Here is a 20,417-nt window from a genome sequence, read left to right on the forward strand (position 1 = left end):
GGTGGAAGGGACCATTGCCTGGATCAGGACCATGGGCACCTACTCAAAGATCTGGATGCAGTAGAAATGGGCCAGTAATCGTGGGAGCACAGGTTTGGGAGGGTACAGCTGGAGGTCTCATAAATGAAGGCCAGGCAGAAGCAGCAGAAGCAGCAGAAAGGGCAAGCAAGGCTTCTTCAAGCAGGCAGGGGACAAAAAGGATTTCACAACAGGATGGGGCCCTGCACGGTAAACTAGTGCCACAGCTAACTTCTGTGTCGTCCATTGTGCTAGCAGAGCTTCCATGTAAGTAAAAACATACATGAGAAATGAGCAGGTTTTCCCATTCGTATCAGCATACAAAGGGTTGGAGGCCAGCCAATCAGGGCTGGCCAGAACAAAGGACAAATACACAGCCACATCCACACAGGACGTGGGTTGAGATGCCTGAGCGATGCTAAACCAGTTTGCACTGCACCCAGACCAAGTGTGCGTTTGTGGGTTTATAATAAGCCTATGTCAGCAAAACAGCCAATTTGACTGCCGCTGTTCATGGTCCATACATACATAAAGGAAGGCAGGCAACAAAATGGCCAGTTTTAGGACTCAAACAAAGGTTGGACTACGCAAATGGCCTTCATCTACGCCCAGCATACTTTCAGGGTGATAAAATCACTCTTGTACTAAATGGGGGTGTTTAAAAAGGATCTGCCCCACTAGCCATAATTATTAGTAAGGCAGCAGAACAGAAAAATGGTTACAATCTAGGCCAAGTCCCCCGGACCACAAAAAGAGTTAACACAGAAGCCAGCAAAATGTTTAGGGCATCCACTAAGTTAGGCAAAAGAACCCCAAAAATGGAAGTATGCCATAACAATAGCTGTGACCGGCAAGGCGATTGTGTATGACTCAAAGAGGCATGCATTCCTTGAAGAGGTGGAGCTGGAAAGTAAACAATTGAGAATGTGTCTCTTTGAAGCTGTCCAGAGAAGGAAAATATTCAGTGTTATAGACTATTAACATATGCCACACATTTTAAATAAAATGCTCACCAATAAAAATAGCTGCTAGTGACGCAATGCCCATAAACATCACGAAGAACAGCATCCAAGAGGACCTCACAAGCTGCTGCATGTAACCTTCATTGCCACATTGCTCTGGAACAAGAAGGAAGACGGGTTACAGCCTTTGATCATGTGAGTAACAACATTTTTTTTGTTTAAGAAAGATCCAAACTCCTTATTAGTAGAAGAAGCACCAAGATACAGCTAGCAGTCATTTAATTTCGGGGAGAAGGCTGGGCTGTAATAAAGCTCTGCTGTAAAAGTGACTGGACAACAGAAGGTGGATTTTTGCAGTGATCGCTGGTGAAACTGAAGGTCTTGGCTGTGAGAAGCTCCCAGGAGCCTCAATTCATTTGAGCCTATCTCTGCTGAAACACTCGGCTGCGGCCTTTTTACTCTGTAGGTTCTGATGCCCAGAGAACCAACATGGTTGCATTTTTACATGTGCCTGCCAGAAGCCGGAGGATTCTGTGGGTTGGATAGGACGTGTGGAGGCTGCATAGTTTGTGTCAGCTACTATGTTTTGTGTTACAGTCCTGATGCCAGTAACTGGGGCGATTCTTCCTTATCACCACACTAAAACTGAGGCATCTCTGAGAGCTTACCATGCGTGTTGTAATGAAGGCCAGGTTTCCCCCAGAAAGCTAAGCCCAACACTATATCTTTTTGTTTGTAACGCTCTGCGATTTCCCATGATTCCTTGATCAGATCCACAGACCTAACTGCACCAAAGAGCCCCTCTATCTTTCCTGCAGAGGTTATTGAGCTGCCCCGAGAACACGTTCCTAATCCCACAATTCTAATAAGCAGTAATACTCTGCGCCTGAATCTGACCTCCACTGATGCCCACACGTATCTCCAAAATACTGACATTTCAGGGTGAGCTGGCATGAGGTGCTCGCCTCCCTTACAGTAGGGGCAAGGGGTCTCTGCCTCCTTATCCTTTGAGCCCCCACTGATTAAAGACATGATCAGTCATCGAATGGAGCCTGTCCAGGCCTGTCACAGACAACAAGACACTTGCACACCAAAGGTTCATCGCGGTCAAGGGACAGTCCACTATATCCACATCGGTAACCACATAGAAGAAATTGGACTTACCACTTCCATCAGAATCGCTCAAAGCTGTCACTGTCAACGACACCAACTGACCCGTTAGGGCACATGAGAGGTTGATAAACACTGGAGTTTTGGACCAGCGGATAGAGCTGAGATTCACTGCTTCGACCAAGTAGATGTCCATGCCTGGAATATCACTGCAGGGTGACCTGTCAGACACTACTAACCCAGGAGAGTTACAGTGTACCTGGCAGAAGAGGGAGACATACAATGACTTCAGGAAACACAACACTATGATCTTGGTTGCATGACATGCATACTTCACCCATTCATGCCTGAAGGGAATCCAATGGGAATGCTTTACAAATATTGGACATTACAAACAACTTGATGCAAAAGTCTCAACGTTGTAAAAGCTGGTTTCTTCTCTTGGACAATGACAGAGATGAAGCACTAATCAAGAACGATGACTCAGACTTCCATACCAAAAGCACTCCATCACACAATAGCTCAGAGTGGCATAGCTCTTTTGAGGGAACCACAGTGGAACAGCCCATCACCCTGGAACACACAGTGCTCAAGTGGTGTGTCCTGGGTCCAGAAAAGCATAAAGTGGATCGACCCTCCCCCACTCTCCCCGGAACACTGGGTTGATCAAAGCTCCACCCTGCCCCCTAAAAAGCTGCACCTTGGAGAGTGCATAGACTGCACCCCGAGACTGTTACCAGCTCTGACCTGCCACCAGCTTCCTGCCCTACAAGAGACGCTCCCAGTGGACAGCACCAAGGAAAGCCTTTTTTCCAACCATAAAGACACCACCTTTTCCACTGTAAATAGATGCACATCACCACAGACAATAAAATCCCAATACCGCTGCACAGCATTTCTCCTGATGACATACTAAACCTCCGAAAACAACACCACCCTCAAACAGTACACTTTGTCGCCAATTCTGAATAAACACAGTTCGAAGAATAACACAGGCTGATTTAACGACACACTCTCAGAGCCTTGACTGCAGTTTAACGGGTATCCCTTGGAGTCAGGTCATGTACAAAAACAGCCCTGCAAACAAGGTGTAGGTTGATTTTCCTGAACTCTACCTATATGGTCTTGGAAAATGCTTCAAGCAGTCATATATTAAGTAGTGCCTCAAGCTGAGGGATTCATCATTGTAATTCCCTGTGCCAAGGCACCTTGTACCCTCATTTACTCCACAGCTCTCTGAACGTCTTCTTGGAAATGATGGTCAAGTTTGCCACAGAGTCTACAAGCATTCTAATCGTCTTTCACCCCAGTCGCTTCACAGGGTAGCTCCTCCTCATTCAGTTGGAATTTATCTGACCAATACTCAGCTCCAGAGTGTCTCATTGAATCAGCCTCTGTTATTCTTCCAGCTGGGTTCATTGAGGAGGGGTAACAAAGTCTACTGTTGTTGAGGAGATTTAGTATGCCTTCAGGAGAAATTCTGTGTAGTAGTGCTAAGACTTTATTGGGGATTGGTGATGGGCATAAGGTAAAGGGCATCATTAATGTAGCTAATCATTGCCGGTACGCCTGGCTTGTCGCTTGCCACTAACCCAAGGTAATGTTTGTTTTCTCCTTTTTATTATCCTGTACCATAACTCCCAATCCTATTCTCCTCTCTCAAACCAGATTTTAACACAACTATCATCATCCTCTTCTATACATCAAGACTGATCCTATGGCAGAACAACCAACCGACACAATGAACATCTGCCATCAAAATCCCAACTATACTAGGATGTGATCACAATCTACCCAAAACCACACTCACTAATTCAAACAACTCCCGTTCCAACGCCTCCATCAGCACTCACAATCAGCCGAAACAAAAAGTACTCAAACAGATAAGACGCAGACATAAAAACAAAATGCACACCCACCAGTAACAATCGCATTCCTCCCCTATAAGCCACTCCACACCTGGGTGTAGAATATACCAAACCCAACACACCATAACTACAGACACAACACTACAAACCACACTCCTCTACAATACTCTACTACACATTAACACCTCCCCCCTTTATCACCCATTTCAAATCTACACAACAGTAATCCTGCCCAACTGAAAAGTGTCCCTTGAAGCCCAGATGTGATCTGTGGCTAGCACATCCCTTTGTCAACACTGATGTGCCCTCCCTTGAATCCCCGATTAGAACAGTCGGAATGTTGTGAGTACTACCATCATCTTAGTCCCCACAAGCACACTGTACCTTAGGCTGCACAAGCACCAGATCGCCTGTCTGTAAGGTTGTTTGTTGGTTTTATTTTACTTCTATAGCCTTTTTACACCAAAGTGCTTGATCAAAGTGCTTGCCAAAATTAATGAGAATAAACAGAGCAAAGAGAATACCAAAAGAGCAACTACATGATTTGATGGACCATAGAAGCAGTGCAAACTGAAAGTCAAGCAACAAATGCAAATTGAAATCAAACCACTCTACCACACAAACATAGATGACAAAAAGTGGATAGAGGGCCGATCCTTAAAAGTTGCTGTGGGACGTGCAGCTAGAAAGAAGCCATTGGGCCTGACCATGGAAATATATTGGTTAATACTTAAGTTGTTATCACAATTTCCTCTGTAACTCATAAATACATCTGCGGAATACCGCAGTACCAAATGAAGCACTACACCCCTGGAAGCTCCAATTTCTCATCTGGCGAAAACCACACCCCTAACATAGTCTGCATCTCCACAGTTGGCTAGTGCTTCTCAGTCCTAGGACCCCAGCTAAAGAATACACGCCTTATGACCATCTGCCCTGAAGCCAACCACTACGTATTAAGATAAAAAAAATGCTCTTAATCCTCCAGGCTCCCACTCCTAACAAGGAATCACTTTGAGAAACTTCTGCTGTCAGAACTGTGCTATATATACACGTTTCATTCAGTAATCCACAAAGCAGGGGGAATGCCATGTCAGCAAACTGTATACTTCATTCAATTCGACTTCCAATCCGAGTCCCTGATCAGCTGAGTATGGCATACTAGGCGCCAACTGGGTACCCTCACGAGCATAGAGAGGCATAACTCCAACCTCTAGCTATGAGAAGCCCACAGCAATTAAGCTCTGCCTTCGTATTCTGACCAGTGTTGAGCGACTCATCATAAACCTAAAAGATTGATACTTGAGAGATGCAGAGCTTCACTCCCTTAATCTGCTGACTTTGGAGTGCCCACATTATACCTTCATGAGCTTAAACCTCCACAATGGGGGTCATTTTAAATCCTGTGGAGTACGAAAGTAGGGTTAAAAGCAAAGCATTAGCCATTTAGGACTCTTACACATTAGGGCATTCGTGCCCTTCCGAGGCATAGGAGGGGGAAAACAAAAGTATCCATCTCAGCTTTGCTTTCCTCCTCCGTCTAGGAAAAGTACCAGGTTTTACGCCTGCGTGCATAAAAAAACCAATGGATTCCTATGGAACCCACTTTGCATTTCACCTGCTAATGAGCACCATAGTTATCCATTATAAAATGCTGCCTGTAGCAGTGTTGATTTTTTTACTAAACAGAGCGTAAAAGTGAAGCATAAAGGAGATTTTGCCTGGGTTTACTCTTCAAAAATACACTGCGCTGTGTACATGTTGAAAATAGCACACAGGGGAGGAGAGGGGGCCATTGTAAGTGCTAACGCTGGTGTCCCCCAGCATGCTAGAATGCAAATGACAGTTTAGTTAAAATGCCCCTCTTTGTGGTCATGAAGGGCTCCAAGTATGAGAGCTTCACCTTGTGAACCAGAAGAGCTCAGGCAAGCTCCACCCTAAGACCCTGAAAGATTCATATAATCAGCGCTCCATCTTGGATCACTTGATAACTTTAAAATGGCAAGATTAAAAACTTGATCTCTGAGGAGCGCTAGGCGGGGCAAATCCACACTTCCAGCCTCATTTTGCAATGGGTGGAGTGGGAAATGGGTATAATCTAGTGTAATACCGAATTTAGTACTTTGGCTCCTCCATTTCACACTTCAGCCCATTTGCAGGCTGCACAAGGTAGAGGGGAACAGAGCAGAGCTCACCTCCTCTGCCTGTGAGTGCTTCATTATACACCTGCATGAGATTTTCTTGTAGGCTTAAAACAAATGGATACCTATGGAATCTGTCTGGGATTTGCACCTGGTCGAGACCAAGTGGATTCCAAAGGAATCCATTTGTAAACACTGCCTGCAAAGACAGAGAGGAAAAGGAAAGGGGTCTGTGGTGAATCCAATGGTGTCATTACTCCTTCCGGGGATAGACTCTCCCCATGTGGCAGGGAAAGGCAGAAGCTATACCTGATCCTGGGGGTGGCTATTAGAGGGAGGACCACATGAGGGGAGGTGACCCTTGGAGGGTTAGAAAGGTATCATCAGATGAGACATGGTATCCCCCCTTTGCTCTCAATGACACTTCCTCAATCCCTCACTCCTTTATGGCATACTGTAATAACATCTTGCAACATCCCACGAAGGCTGATGATAAAACCTTTAAGAATGTACAATTGAGTAAAACAGTACTGAGACAAAAAAGAGCACTACAGAAAGGAAGATCACTAGGGTGAACCGAAGTGAACAGTCTATAGTGTTTTGGCAAATCTGATTGGTTCCAAACAACTCCCTTTCCCAACGTGGGAGTTCAAAGGCAGTACAGCTGACAGGCTAGAGATAGTTCTAACCGGTAGCTGCTACTGGGGAAGCCAAGCTGTCAGAGACCAGAAGAGAATTCTCCCCAGCATGGGCTGGGATCCCAGAGAGTGAAGAACGAGGCAAGACCGCGGCACGGAGAGAAGGGAAGGTAAGAAAGAGGCTGGACCGGAGATACATCACCGAAGGCACCATAAATGCCGAAGTGGGACGCAAAGCAGTAGAGAAGCTTTGCGCCGGTTCTGTAAGGTGGAGTGTTGGGCAGGCCCGCTTCCGCCGCGATGCAGAGCAGCCGCACCATGAACAGAAGCTGAATGCGTAGAAGGACCCGAGAGAGGTTGGAGAAACCAGGGAGCCATCACAATGCCAGTTCGCCCACGGTGGAGGGTTGGAATGCTGGGCTGTGGTCTGAGAATGTATTTCCTACTGAAAGTGAGGAGCAAAGTCACATGGTTTGCATCCTAAGTGTTCTCTATAATCCCTTCTTCATAGTCCCAGTACTTGGGGGAGGTGAAAGTACAAGTACACAAATATTAATATCATTGAAAGATAACAAGAAAGAAGAACTTGGGGAAGTACCATACCCCTTTTTTGTTTTTGATATTGATGAACATTGTGAGAGGCCTGGCAGGAGAAATGATGTCACCTGCGAGTCTAGGACACGCACCCATGATACAAGTTAACCCAAGGAAAGAAAATTCTGGCAGGAGAGTATACCAGGCACAGTGAAGGTTCGAAGGCTCAAGGGAAGATCCATGCCCCTTGGAACTGTGTAGATGAGGACCTGGCATGAGAGTATACCAGGTATAGTGCAAGTCTGAGACCCGCACCCAGTTATGCTGAACTTTGATAAAATGTCAAGGAAAGTATACATTGTTGATCCATTTGAAAACCTAATGGAACTCAAGTGGCCTGAACAGAGTCCCTGCCAGAGAATCTGAATGATAAGAACTGAGAAGGTTCAAGGGAAGACCCATACCCATTGTGGCTGTGAACTGTGAAGAGAACAGTAGAAATCATAGGGGAAGGGAGACCCATATCCTTTGTTGAGATTGTGGAACTTTGTTTTATATCTGCAGCGTTTTGCCTCACATTCTGGGCTGGAACTTACGAGCCAACGTCTCCAAGACATTTTCCCTATGCACATTATATTTAGTTCTAAGAAGCGAGGGTCATGTTATAGGAGTTGGGCACAAGACGGATAACTTTTCCTCTGGACATCCTGACTAACTACAGATGCATTAGTTAGTTTGGAAAAGGCAGGGAAACCCCTCTTAGTCATAGGGATAGCAAGGATTTTCCCCACCCCTTTTATTTTAAGAAAAGTCTACAACAACCAAAATGTCAACCTTGTTTTCTGCCTCTTACTCTCCTGATTCCTCACAGGTCATTTAGTAGTAAATGAAAATTGCATGCAGGGTACCACCAACGTTTGCACTTACGTGTTGTTGGGTGCCCTGCATGCAAGTTTTAACATTTTCAAAATGTAGTGCAAAAGTGAAGAGTAAACCGAGGTGAAATGTCCTTTACACTTTTACTCTTTGATTTGTAAAAAATAAAACGATGCCTGCAAATTACGCTTTGTAGGCAACTTTGTAATATGTATTCCTATGGGTATCTGCCTGGTATTTACCAGATGTAAATGCAAGGCATATTCCACAGGAATCCTTTCTTACACCTGCATGAAAAATCATGCAGGTGTTAAATCGGGTGCTCTTCAAAGACAGAGGAAAAAAGCAAAGCAGAGAGCCAAACTCCACTTTGTTTTCCTCCTATGCCATGGAAAGTGACAACAATGTAAAAAAGGGTGTAAAATGTTAACAACCTTCTTTTGAGTCTTATGTTTGCACTCCACTGCATTGAAAATGAACCCCAAAGAATATAATATTTTACCTTGCTTTTACTCTGTCACCTACTGAAGGTTTAAAGTTCCATGCTAGGGGCCCCCACCCCGTAAATGCTAACATCGGTGCTAACGTTGATGGTCCCTTGTTTGCAATTTACATTTTTAATGAGATGACCTTGCTGGTGTGGGGTCAGAGCGATGGACAAAATAGGGGTTAGAGTCTTTTCATCGAAAGATTTTCCATCGAAAAATGTTCAGTGAAAACCTTTTTCATCGAATAGGGGTTAGAGTCTTTTCATCGAAAGATTTTCCATCGAAAAATGTTCAGTGAATATTTTTTCCATCGAAAATGTATGTATTTTTATTTGGGTGGGCTAAAGGGTTAAATTGTTACATTAGGACAACAGGGGTTTGGGGTGGGACCCCCAATTAAAAAAAAAAATGTTTTAACAAAAATAATTATTATTTGGGAATGGGTGTTTTAAAGGGTGAAAAACAGGTGTTTAGGGGGGCCCCCAAATAAAAAAACATAATAATTCGTTATACAGGTTTTTTGATGGAAAGTGGTATTAAACCACATTAGATGAAAACAAATGTGTTGGAAAAAATTAGGTGGAACATCTCTTCAATGAAAGAAATTAGATGAAAAGACATGTAACCCAAAATAGGGAACAGATGCCCAGAACCCATCAGCTACCTCTATTTCTTTCAGTACATCGTGGATCCCGGCCACTCGAATCTTGTTGGTGAGGGACATGCTGCTGAACACCAGCTCTGATTGGTTGCTGAAGAAGGCTGGGAAGAATGGGATGTGTAGCCTCTGAATTTCTGGTATACCTCGACCACTAACAAGAGAAGCTTTCACTGACACCAATGTGTCCGCCGTGCTCAGCTCCAGAAGGACGTCGTCCGGCTGAGGATGTGTTTTAATCACACAAACATAGATGCCTAGAAAAAAAAATTACATTTCTATAGCTAAGAAGCATATATTTACTGGACAAAGGTGCACACTGTATTCGGACACAATGCCACTTTTAAGAGCTCAAGTTCATGGTATAATGCTGTTTTGCAGATTTGTAAAAATCACTCCTTTTGGATCGATACATTATTTATATTTTTAACTGTTATCTATAAATGATGCATATTTAAGTACACACTATTGCCATTTGTCTTATGTCAGATTCAGTTTGTATATTTAAAAGGAGTTATCTTAAAGCAGCATTCAGAGACTTGGGAATCTGTTTGGGGCATCTTTCACCAGCCTCTACTCCACTGACTCTGACCAACTACGATAAGCAGTAATGACTGTGGTCATCCAGGACCTCACAATGCAACCACATCTGTGCACCTTTCATGTCATCCCTCCACAGATGTACACCTAGCTTGCCATCCAACTACAGCTGTACATCTAGCTTGACATCCACACTAATTTAAGTAATCTCTCAGTCCGTTTTAGAGCAGTTAATTGTATGTTCTGTCTGTGTTATTGTGTCTAGTACATGTTCAACTGTATGCCCCTGACTACTACAATGCAACATATGTCTGCCGCCAAAGGAACCAGTCTCACCTACCCTCCCGGCCTCTTGCCAGATCCTATTCTTTCCATCCATTTACCCTGCTGCATTTCTCCCCTGCACTTTGAAGCAACTTGCTTTGCATATACTGCATACATGTAGGGTTGTGTCACCGTACATAAGCACACAGACACTCTTAAGTGCTGGGGGTAACTATTTATTGAGGAATACTTGATATATGATGCACAGGTAGAAATACGAGCCCCGCTCTTCAGTGCTCTCCCCAACCGTTGTCTTCTTTTTCCCACAGTTCCCCGCCCTGTTATCTCCCTTGGCATGCCATCGTGTCACTGCATTCCGCAGGCACGATCTGGGCACGATACTACACATCCCCCTTCTTTCACATAAGCTCTTCTTCGGATCTTTGCTATTTAATATAATCATCTGGATATCTCGGTCTTCGGTAGCCTCTACCCCATTTTGATGTAGCTGGGGAAATGTGGTGGATTTTCCTTGTCAGGCGCAACAGACAACTGTTTTCTTCACTATCATTTCCAACCCTTCTATCACTCATCACTTCACTATGTCTCAATTTCTCCACCATCACTCTCTCCCAAGTCCCATACTCTTCCATCCTTCGTTTTCACAGTTTGTCTGAAAACATCTGTCACTTCAATTGGTCTGGACCATTGACAGCCATCTCCTCTCAACGCAGCAGGTAATTTGATTCTAACCTAGCTTCCCACTTGTGGAAAACTAGATCTCCTAAAACTTCTATTATCTTGGAACGCTTTATTTTTCATCTGCCCTCTCTGATGTTACTCTTCAGACCATCCAACACTACTTCCATACCAGTCACATCACCCATGCAACCTGGAAATAGTTTAGTACTAGCCATTTTCCCTCTGCTATGCTCAAAAGGAGAAACTCCTGTTGTGCTGTACAGCATAAACCTGTGAGCAACAACCCTTCTCTTCACCACCTCCTCCCAATCTTTCCCATTAGACCACACCCATCTAATAGCCTCTGTGATTATTCTGTTATACCTACTTCCATACCAGTCACATCACCCATGCAACCTGGAAATAGTTTAGTACTAGCCATTTTCCCTCTGCTATGCTCTAAAGGAGAAACTCCTGTTGTGCTGTACAGCATAAACCTGTGAGCAACAACCCTTCTCTTCACCACCTCCTCCCAATCTTTCCCATTAGACCACACCCATCTAATAGCCTCTGTGATTATTCTGTCATACCTCTCCACAACCCCATTTGTTTGTGGATGATATACAGCACTAGTTTTGTGAACAATGGCTCTCTTCTTAAGATATTCTTCCATTTACCTCGGCTTCAATTGTGAGCCATTGTCATTAATAACTACCCCAGGGTAGCCTTCACGTCCACACAACTCCTCCAAGAACTCAATTACTTTTCTACTGGTAACATGCAGAGTCATCATCAACTCCGCCCATCTATCAACACATCCAACACCACAATGCAATACGTCTGACATCCGCCACTCCATATAGGTCCATTCACATCAAGCTTTTCCCATGGTCTCTCTGGTACATCTGTGAGAGCCATAGGACATTTCTCACTCACACACACTTTGTCACTGTTGGTACAAAGGATACAATCCCTAACTATCCTTTCAATTTCTTTTTCGCACGCCGGCCACAAATAAATGTTTCTTATCCTGTGTATTCCTTGATTACCTTCATGTCCCAGACTTATCACCTTCTCCCTTATTCCTTCTGGTGGCACCAGCTTATCTCCTTTCAGCAGAATACCATCTTGAACACACAGTTAATCTCTAATCTTCCAGAAACCTTCCATTCCTAACTTTGGTACAGTCTCTTTATTTAGCCCTCCTTCCATCAAATCCTTGATGACGATACTCAATTTGGTATCCTTCGTTATTTCTTCATACCATAACTGCTTTGAAATTGAGGGTTCTCATGCCTCAAAAATTGCATCTTGATCTTCATCGTTACACCTGGTTTCTACCCTTGTAGTAATTTTATATAGGCAATCTGTGGCATAACATCCTACTCCTGCAATGTATTGTACTATAAAGTCAAATTCCTGTAATCTGGACACCCATCTTCTTATTGTACTTGATACTTTGTCCATACCTTTTGACGAAAATACTTCAGCCAGTGGCTTGTGATCCCCATGTAGCACAAATCTGGTCCCCCAGACAGAACTAAACTTATTTGTAGCCTACTTTATAGCCAGAGATTCTTTTTCTATGGTTGCATATGCCTTCTCCGCACCTTTCAACAATCATGATGCAAATGCGATCACATGCTCTTTTCCTTTCTCAATTTGTGTTAAAACTGCTCCCAAGCCAACATTGCTTGTCATGATCACTGTACACCTTCCCCTATTGTAGTTATGTAACACAGGCGCTGCTGCCAGTGCCTTCTTATGTATTGGAATTCATTCTCGCAACTTTCATCCCACAAACATTTTTTGCTTATCTTTAACATTTCTCTCAAGGCAACAGTGTGATCAACAAATCCTCTGATAAACTTTGAATAGTATTTTGCCATGTGTAAACATTTTCTGACATGGAACTTGGTGTAACCATGTGCTCTATCGCACCCCTCTAATCCTTCTTAGGTGACATCCCTTCCTTAGAGATCACATGGCCCAAATACTCAATCTCCTTCCTGTCAACTTTTGATTTCTCACTACTGAAAGTCATTCCCACATCATGCAACTTTTTGTGAACTCTCTCCAATCTCCTATCAATTTCTTCTTTGTTCTCAGCACACACTAAAATATCGTCTTGAAAGAAAATGACACCTTCTTCTCCATCAAATATCCTGTACATTATTTTTTTTACCACCGAAGTCGCCGAAATAAGACCAAACGGCATCCTGTGATATTGAAACAATCCTATTGTTATGAATGGCATTAGATGTCCCACCCTCGTCGCCACTTCTATAGTGTTGTCACCGTACATAAGAACACGAACACTCTGAAGTGCTGGGGGTAACTATTTATAGAGGAATACTTTATATATGGTGCACAGGTAGAAATGCGAGCCCCGCTCCTTCAGTGCTCTCCCCAACCATCGTCCTCTTTTTCCCATCGTTCTCTGCTCCGTCATCTCCCCCGGCATTCCATCGTGTCACTGCATCCTGTAGGCACCATGTGGGCACAATACACAATTTAATTAGGCTGCTTTGAACCAGGAGGAAGTGCAGTTCAGGCATCAGAACTCATAATACAGCCCGGATTTCTGCATGCGTTAATTACCATGAGCACATGCAGAAATATGGTGGTCACTGACTCTATGGTAAACTCCTAGGAAACATGCAGATTTTCAGAAATACCAGAAGCGTTTCTCAAATTCTGTAGGTCATGTTCATATAAGATATTAAAAATGCATTTTCAACTCTGTTTGGGGAAAGGAAATAGATATGGTACCATGTATCAAAGGGCAGGTTTTTACCTTTCTATACACCATATAGTAAAGGGACGAGGAGTGTGCAACTGAGATGTCGCCATTATGACTTCATCTGGGGAACTACAAACAGATGTTTGTTCCTTAAGTTATTTTGTTACATCCTGATGTTGAACAGCCCTTTTTCATTGCGGTGGATACTTCCGATGTGACTAAGGGTGCGGTGCTGCCACAGAGACATTTGATTTCTGGGCAGTTACATCCAGTAGCTTATTTTCTAAAACATTCACAGTATCTGAGAGAAACTATACAATCTCAGATAGACAGCTTTTACCAATCAAATCTGCCTTCGAAGAGTGGAGACACTATTTACTGGGGGCAAGATATAAGGTGACAGTTCTAACGGACCACAGAAACTTTACCTTCTTTAAATTTGCCAGGACATTAACCCAAAGACAACTTAGATGGTTGCAGAGTATGATTTTGTGATTAACTATAAACTGGATTCTCAAAATGGTAAGGCAGATGTGTTATTGGGATGTCTTCCAGGAAGTGAAAATAGGAATCCGCTGCAGCCAGTTCCATTGTTGAATCAGGATAATTTCATAGTGGCGGAAGTGGATAAGACAACCGGCCTTGAAGATCAAATCTGTCAACTGATGACTAGTGAGCAAATGGAGGAATGGGCTAGGAAAGATCGTAGTAGACAAATTAAGGACAGACCTCCTTTCTTGGATACCAGATTATACTTACCTACCAAAGCTTTGAGGGAAGAGATTTTAGGCAATGTCATGATTTTCCATTTTTCAGGTGATCCATGTTACCGGAAGACTCTGAAATCGGTACAGAGGAGCTTCTGGTGGGAAGGAATGCGAGTGAATATGTTAAACTACGCCAAGACCTGTGACATTTGTGCATGCGCCAAATCTGAAAACAAAAAATCAGCGGGCTTATTAGTGCCCCTATGTATTCCACCTCATCCTAGACATACAGTTTCTATGGACTTCATTGTGGATCTTCCACCAGATAAAGAGTGTACTACGATTCTGGTGATTGTGGATGTTCTAACAAAAGCAGCACATTTTATTCCTATTGAGGGAGCAGCAACTGCTTCTACTTTGGCTCAAGCATTTTTACAAAATATTGTTCGACTGCACAGATCGCCAAACCAAGTGATTTCTGATAGAGGAACCCAGTTTGCTTCCAAGTTTTGGCAGTCTTTCTTTAAGATTTTAGGCATAGAATTAAGTTTAACTATGCGAGGCAAATGGACAGACAGAAAGAATGAATCAAGAATTGGAGAAATATTTACACTGTTATTTGAGGTCTGGGGAAAGTTGGAAGGCTTTGGTATGGTTGGCTGAATTTAGTTAGAACAACACCTCTCAAGATTCCACATCCCAGCCTCAGTTTTGATTAATCTAGGGGTTCATCCCTGTTTCCTGCGAGAAATCCACTTGGAAGAAGTACTGGTTCTGTATGTGGAGAATAGGCTCACTGTAATGGGTCAACATGTACAAAGGGCAGTAGAGGCATTGAGGTGATATTTAAGAAATTTGTTGACAGCAGACGCCGATCAGCACCGAATTATATAGTTGGGGATTCAGTATGGTTATCCCCTATGAATATAGCCTTAAAGGGTAGTAATAAGTTCAGTCCATGATTCATTGGTGCATTTGAGGTGGAAGAGGTAAAATCTCCAGTGACAGTAAGGTTGAAGTTACCAGATAGCCTAAAGATTCATCCCACATTTCAAGTAAATCGTTTGAAACCTTGTTGCAAGGGAACTCGTTTACAGGACCGTCCAGAGCCGCTGGTCACAGAGGGTTCAGAAAAAGAATATGAGGTACTGAGTATTCTGGGTTCTAGAGTGATCAGAGGGAAATTGCAATATTGGATAGACTGGATAGGCTACGGGTCTAAGGAAAGATCTTGGGATATGGTGGATGAGGTTCATGCTCCCAGGTTGGTTAAAAGATTCCACAGACTCAATCCTAAGGAACGAGACTCTGAGACAGGGCTTTACAGGGGGGGTACTGTTGGGTCCCAACAGGGAAGTTACACTAAGAGACTGACTAGAGTCATTCACAAAGTGGGAGGATGTTTTGCACACAGGGGAGTCTAGGAGGTACTGTGTTGAGGTGGAATGATGGATGAGTGTTTTGTATTAAAGTTTACTTCCTTAACTATAGTGTATTCAGGAAACTGGAACCTTCCCTGGCCACGATGGTAGACCCTTCGCCTGGGAATTGTTTGGATTAATGTCAAGATCCAGAACTTGCCCATCCATGGGAGCTGCTGAGCCCCACAGCCCCCACCCCCTAACTATTCTGCGCCCCACTGAACTGATTCACAATGGAGTTCAGACTAGCCGGAAAGGGGAATTGGAGAAAATAACAAACGACACAGGAGCTCCTGTGACTTCTAGGCTCTGCACCCTGCACAACAGGAATCAAAAGTTAGAACATATAATACAACTGCAGAAAGTCTTCTAAATGTCTTTTACAGAAAGAACTTGAAGGGTAAAATTGTTCACGTTTAAAACAATGTATTTGCTTGACTAACCTTTTGATTTAAATGACTGAATTGTATGTTTTCACTTGAAATTTGCTTTTATTTTCAACCACTTGCTTTTACTTGCATGTAAAATGTGTATCTTTCTTTTCTTTCTGGTGCGCACCCTAAAGAACTACAACTCCCAGCATTCCTTCAAAATGGCCAATGCCACTTTACTGTGAGAGTTCCTGCTAACCAAGATGTGAAAACTTTTTCAGCCGAGGGATAGTCAAATGGATTATAATGGATTATAATTATGCAGGTAAGTGTCTCTTCACATTTATCCGTCTTTCCTTTTATGCAAGAGCACAGACCGCTTTCTGCAGTAGCCACACCTACGAGCGTAACTAAAGACTCTGAGGGATGCTCGCACGTGCTGCTCAGGGAGAGAATTTCATCAAGCAGCGCATTCGGGCGTCCGAGTTAGAAATCCAGTTCAGTGACTCCTGAACGCTGCGTACGAATGCCACAAACATGCAGAAAAGAAGTAGCGTATAGCCTCTTGTCTCTTTTAAATAACGGAAGTTACATGTTCAAAGATCACCATAACATTGTGATTAATGTATAAACTTCCAATTATCTCCGGTTTAAAAACTAAAAGAGATTTCATGTATCATGTCATAACTTTCAAATCAAACAAATGTTCACAAAAATATATTATAGCATTTTCTCTAAATCGCAGAGCTCCCACCAGTAATGTGTTCAGCTTCTCTCTCTCCAACAGTTTCTTATTTTCGAAGTTGTTCTGTAACCAAAGATTAGGCCTCTAAACTGGAGATCACACAAGCAGGTCTTATCTCTTCAAAGGAAATCGATGAAAGGCAGTTTAAAATGGTGACTGCTTCCAACCTGCTCTCAAGATTCTATTTTAGAACTACTCCTGTACCATTCCCCCATCATGGTCTGGGCTAGCTCCCAATCCTCCATTTCGTGAAGTGTAGACAACAGATCTCTGCAGCCAGTTATTAAGTAAATCAATGTTTGTACCAAAAACCCATTTTATCCGGCTACTTTGTCTGAAAATCCTAGCACCCCACGCCAGCCACTAGCCTTTCCTTGCACCTGACAGATGAAGGGCAGTGTGAGGTAGTGTAGAATCTTCAGGAAGATTCTAAACTGCCTTTCATCTTGGATTGTGTCAAGAGAGGTGGCGGCTACTCTACCTCTGGAAAGAACATTTGCAATTGAAGAGGAATATAAACTGTTATGGTCCAGGAGAAACCCATATGAAATACAACAACTAGAGATAAGTGAACATTAGAGGAAATAGAATGTTATTAATTTAAACTGTGTATATTTTACTTAGGAATGGAAGTATTTAGAGAACCGTTAGAACATTAACATGTTTTCATTGTGAAATTCAAGGAGAGTGCAGCTGTAGCATTAGTATATTAGCGCTAAGGTAAAAAGGTACATTAAAAAGGAAAAGCTTGTGTGAAGTCCCCTGCTGTGCATGAAGCTTTGGTAAAAACCTTCAGAGTTACAAAACAAGCACTCTAGACGTTATTGGAGGTAAGAACATTACTGCGTGCAGCAGCACGTGATTTATTTGGAGACTCGTTTGCTCGTTGTTCCCTTGGTAACCGGGAGGCGTCTGTGTTCATACTTTAAACATGTTTTGAATGAAAGTTCCTATGTTAACACTTTGGGCAAACGAGGCTCAAAGCGTTTACATGGGAGCATCCATTTTGCCATTTCAGGCAGCCTCCTCAGCTCTGCCCTGGTGGCACTAAACAAGCAGCAAAAGCCCCCTCCTGGGAGCTTTTGCTTACTGCAGCCAGAGCAGAGCTGAGGAGGCTGCCTTCACTTTCATTTTACATTTTTGGTGCTCCCCAAGCCCAGGGAAGCACAGAAAACGTAAAATGAAGGCAAAAAGTAGAGGCGCAGTAATTACAAATTGTGATTGCTGTGGTGGGAAAACCACGGAAATCATAAATACAACAACGTTGTTATTCTGACTGCAGCGGCTTTCTCGTGGAGTCTCCTGGGCTCCCTCAACCCTGAAGTAGCCCAGGAGAGGCCGAGCGAAAGCCGCCGCAGTCAGAGTAACAACGTTGTTGTATTTGTAAATACCACAGCATTTACAAATAGAACAACGTTGTATTTCTCACTGCAGCAGCTTTCTCGGAGGAGTGTGAGAAACTTAGAAAGAAAACCGCAGCGTTTTTAAATACAACAACGTTGTATTTATGTTTGCGGTAGCTTCAGCTTGGAGCCCAGAGGGCTCTCAGAGGGCTACAAGCTGAAGCTACTGCAAACATAAATACAACATTTTAAAAGCTGTGGTTTTATTGCTAAGTTTTCCTGGCTCCTCCAGCCCGGAAAACTTAGAAAAATAAAACGCAGCTAATGTTTATTTAAAAAAAGAAATAAGCCCTTACCCAGATGCAGCTTTTCTGCCTGCAGTCTCTGGTCTCCGTCCTCCTGCACCAATGAAGCAAAAGCCACCAAGTGGTAGCTTTTGTTTATTACAGCTGGCTGGCTTTTGCTTCATTAGTGCCGCAAGGGCAAGCACAGGAGGCATCCATTTCACAAAATGGATGCCTCCTAGTGCTTCACATTTTCAAGTTTGAGCTTCATTTGCTCCATATTTTACATAGGGACTTTAAAAAAATATATTTTTTAGATATATTTTTGATTATTGGCCATCTTTTTAGCCAATTATATTTTCTGAGCGCACTATTCCTTTAATGTCCTAGTTGAACCAAATGGTCTTAAGAAAAAACAAGCTTTTTTGGGTGTTAAATGAAGAGAACAAATACAAATGCCTCGACTCCTATAGCAAGAAGAATTTCACAGACAAAAAATGATATACGAAAACATTATATAGTTCTAAGAATCTTTGCTTGAGACTATGTTTAACCACATTTGTCTCCTTTTCATGGTCAATCGGTGTTCCTATTAAACATCCTGTTAAACAATCAAAAGGATGTTTTCACTTGCTTCAATTATTATTCGACTTTTAACATTTTGTGTTTTTAGTCTCGTAGGTGCGAATCTTCCATTTATCATTTCATTTGTGGAAGCAATAATTAACTGTAGATTCATTTAAAAGGCATAGGCTTGTCATCTCTTACTGTAATGAAAATAAGGTATTTTGCCCTATTAGAAATAGGTGTTGGGAACGCATATATTGTTTCGACAAATCAAATGGCAAGTAGAATGCTTCCTAGAGCTATAGAAAAATTCCAGTGTATATATTTTTGTGCATTTTTTATGTGTGTTGAAATCCTTCTTTTATGATAATTGTGTACTGTTAGATGATGCACCTTTTCTTCTTGTGATTCAAAATAATGTTGAATCACTACAGAACTCTAGGCATTGATATTATTTGTAATCGCTCATCACAAAATATTGTCTGTGTTTCTACAAGCTGATGTAGTATTGTTGGCTCCCATCTTGAGGTCTTCTGTTTTGGTCATCACTTTGGACAGAGGGATATCATTAATCATGTAGAGAGGTCTATTTTTAGTCGCTAATGCTCAAGCTTGCCTTCCTGACCTGTGATGCTTTGTGTCTTTTTCCATGACCCTGGTGGTCAGGAGGATGGAGATGTACTTGAGCTTCCAGAAATGTATATGGCATAGTTAGTGAGAGAGCAGCTCCACTTTTCACACAGAGGTGTCTACAGGACTTGAGTCCTGCTCATGTCCGAGTCAGGAATGAGGGTAGTAATGAAGATGGGTCTTACCTCACGCCAACCTTTTTGGTAATTTGCCTCATAGGTCAGACTACCAGGGAAGTTAGAGACAAATGTATTCAGTTGAAGTAATAAAAAGTCTGTTTTGGGTGAATTGATGGTTTGTTTTAAATCAGTATTATGCTACTGAGAGAGACATTACAGATGGACTTGACAATGTGATTGTGTCATAGATGGTGATTCTTTCCTCCTTTTGGATAGGGGAAGAACTATTATATTTAAAGACACATTTAAAAACTGAGGCCTAAGCAACAGGCTTCTGAGAGAAAAAGATTGTGCCTGCTGTGGTTTGATTGAATTTAGTAGGATAAGTTACAGGGATTTCTTGGCAATATTGCATGTAGTTCTTTTTAAAACCTCAACTCTTGTGGTGGTGTTTACATGTGTCGGTGGATAATCTAAAAGCATTTCTGCCAGCATGGAACAAGTTGGTCTATGATAGTCTCACTGCCATGAGGTTGCCCTGGGGATGCTTATGCTCTGGGATTGGAAGAATAGAGGAGTGAGCAGAGGGAAGTAAAAATAAATGTAAGTCAGACTTTGGCCATGTGAGTTGAAGTTGTCTCTGAGCCCCCCCACCTCAAAGTAGTGTTGTTTGACATGTCCATGCCACCACTGGTTATATGATTAATGA

The 20,417-nt window shown here is 42.7% G+C and overlaps 1 protein-coding gene across 1 annotated transcript in view; it reads right to left on the minus strand.

Annotated features, from left to right (window-relative positions):
- The window catches only part of NUP210L (nucleoporin 210 like), a 1,198,481-nt gene that overhangs the window by 61,111 nt on the left and 1,116,953 nt on the right, over positions 1–20,417 (minus strand). The window contains exons 36-38 of the mRNA XM_069651587.1: positions 9,300–9,550; positions 2,145–2,349; positions 1,032–1,136 (exon numbers count right to left, since the gene is read on the minus strand). Of these exons, the coding sequence (XP_069507688.1) occupies positions 1,032–1,136; positions 2,145–2,349; positions 9,300–9,550 (561 nt within the window). The remainder of the gene's footprint in view (positions 1–1,031; positions 1,137–2,144; positions 2,350–9,299; positions 9,551–20,417) is intronic.

This window comes from Ambystoma mexicanum, chromosome 1p (genome assembly GCF_040938575.1).
Source record: "Ambystoma mexicanum isolate Mex_15411 chromosome 1p, UKY_AmexF1_1, whole genome shotgun sequence".
Classification (NCBI taxonomy): Eukaryota; Metazoa; Chordata; class Amphibia; order Caudata; family Ambystomatidae; genus Ambystoma; species Ambystoma mexicanum.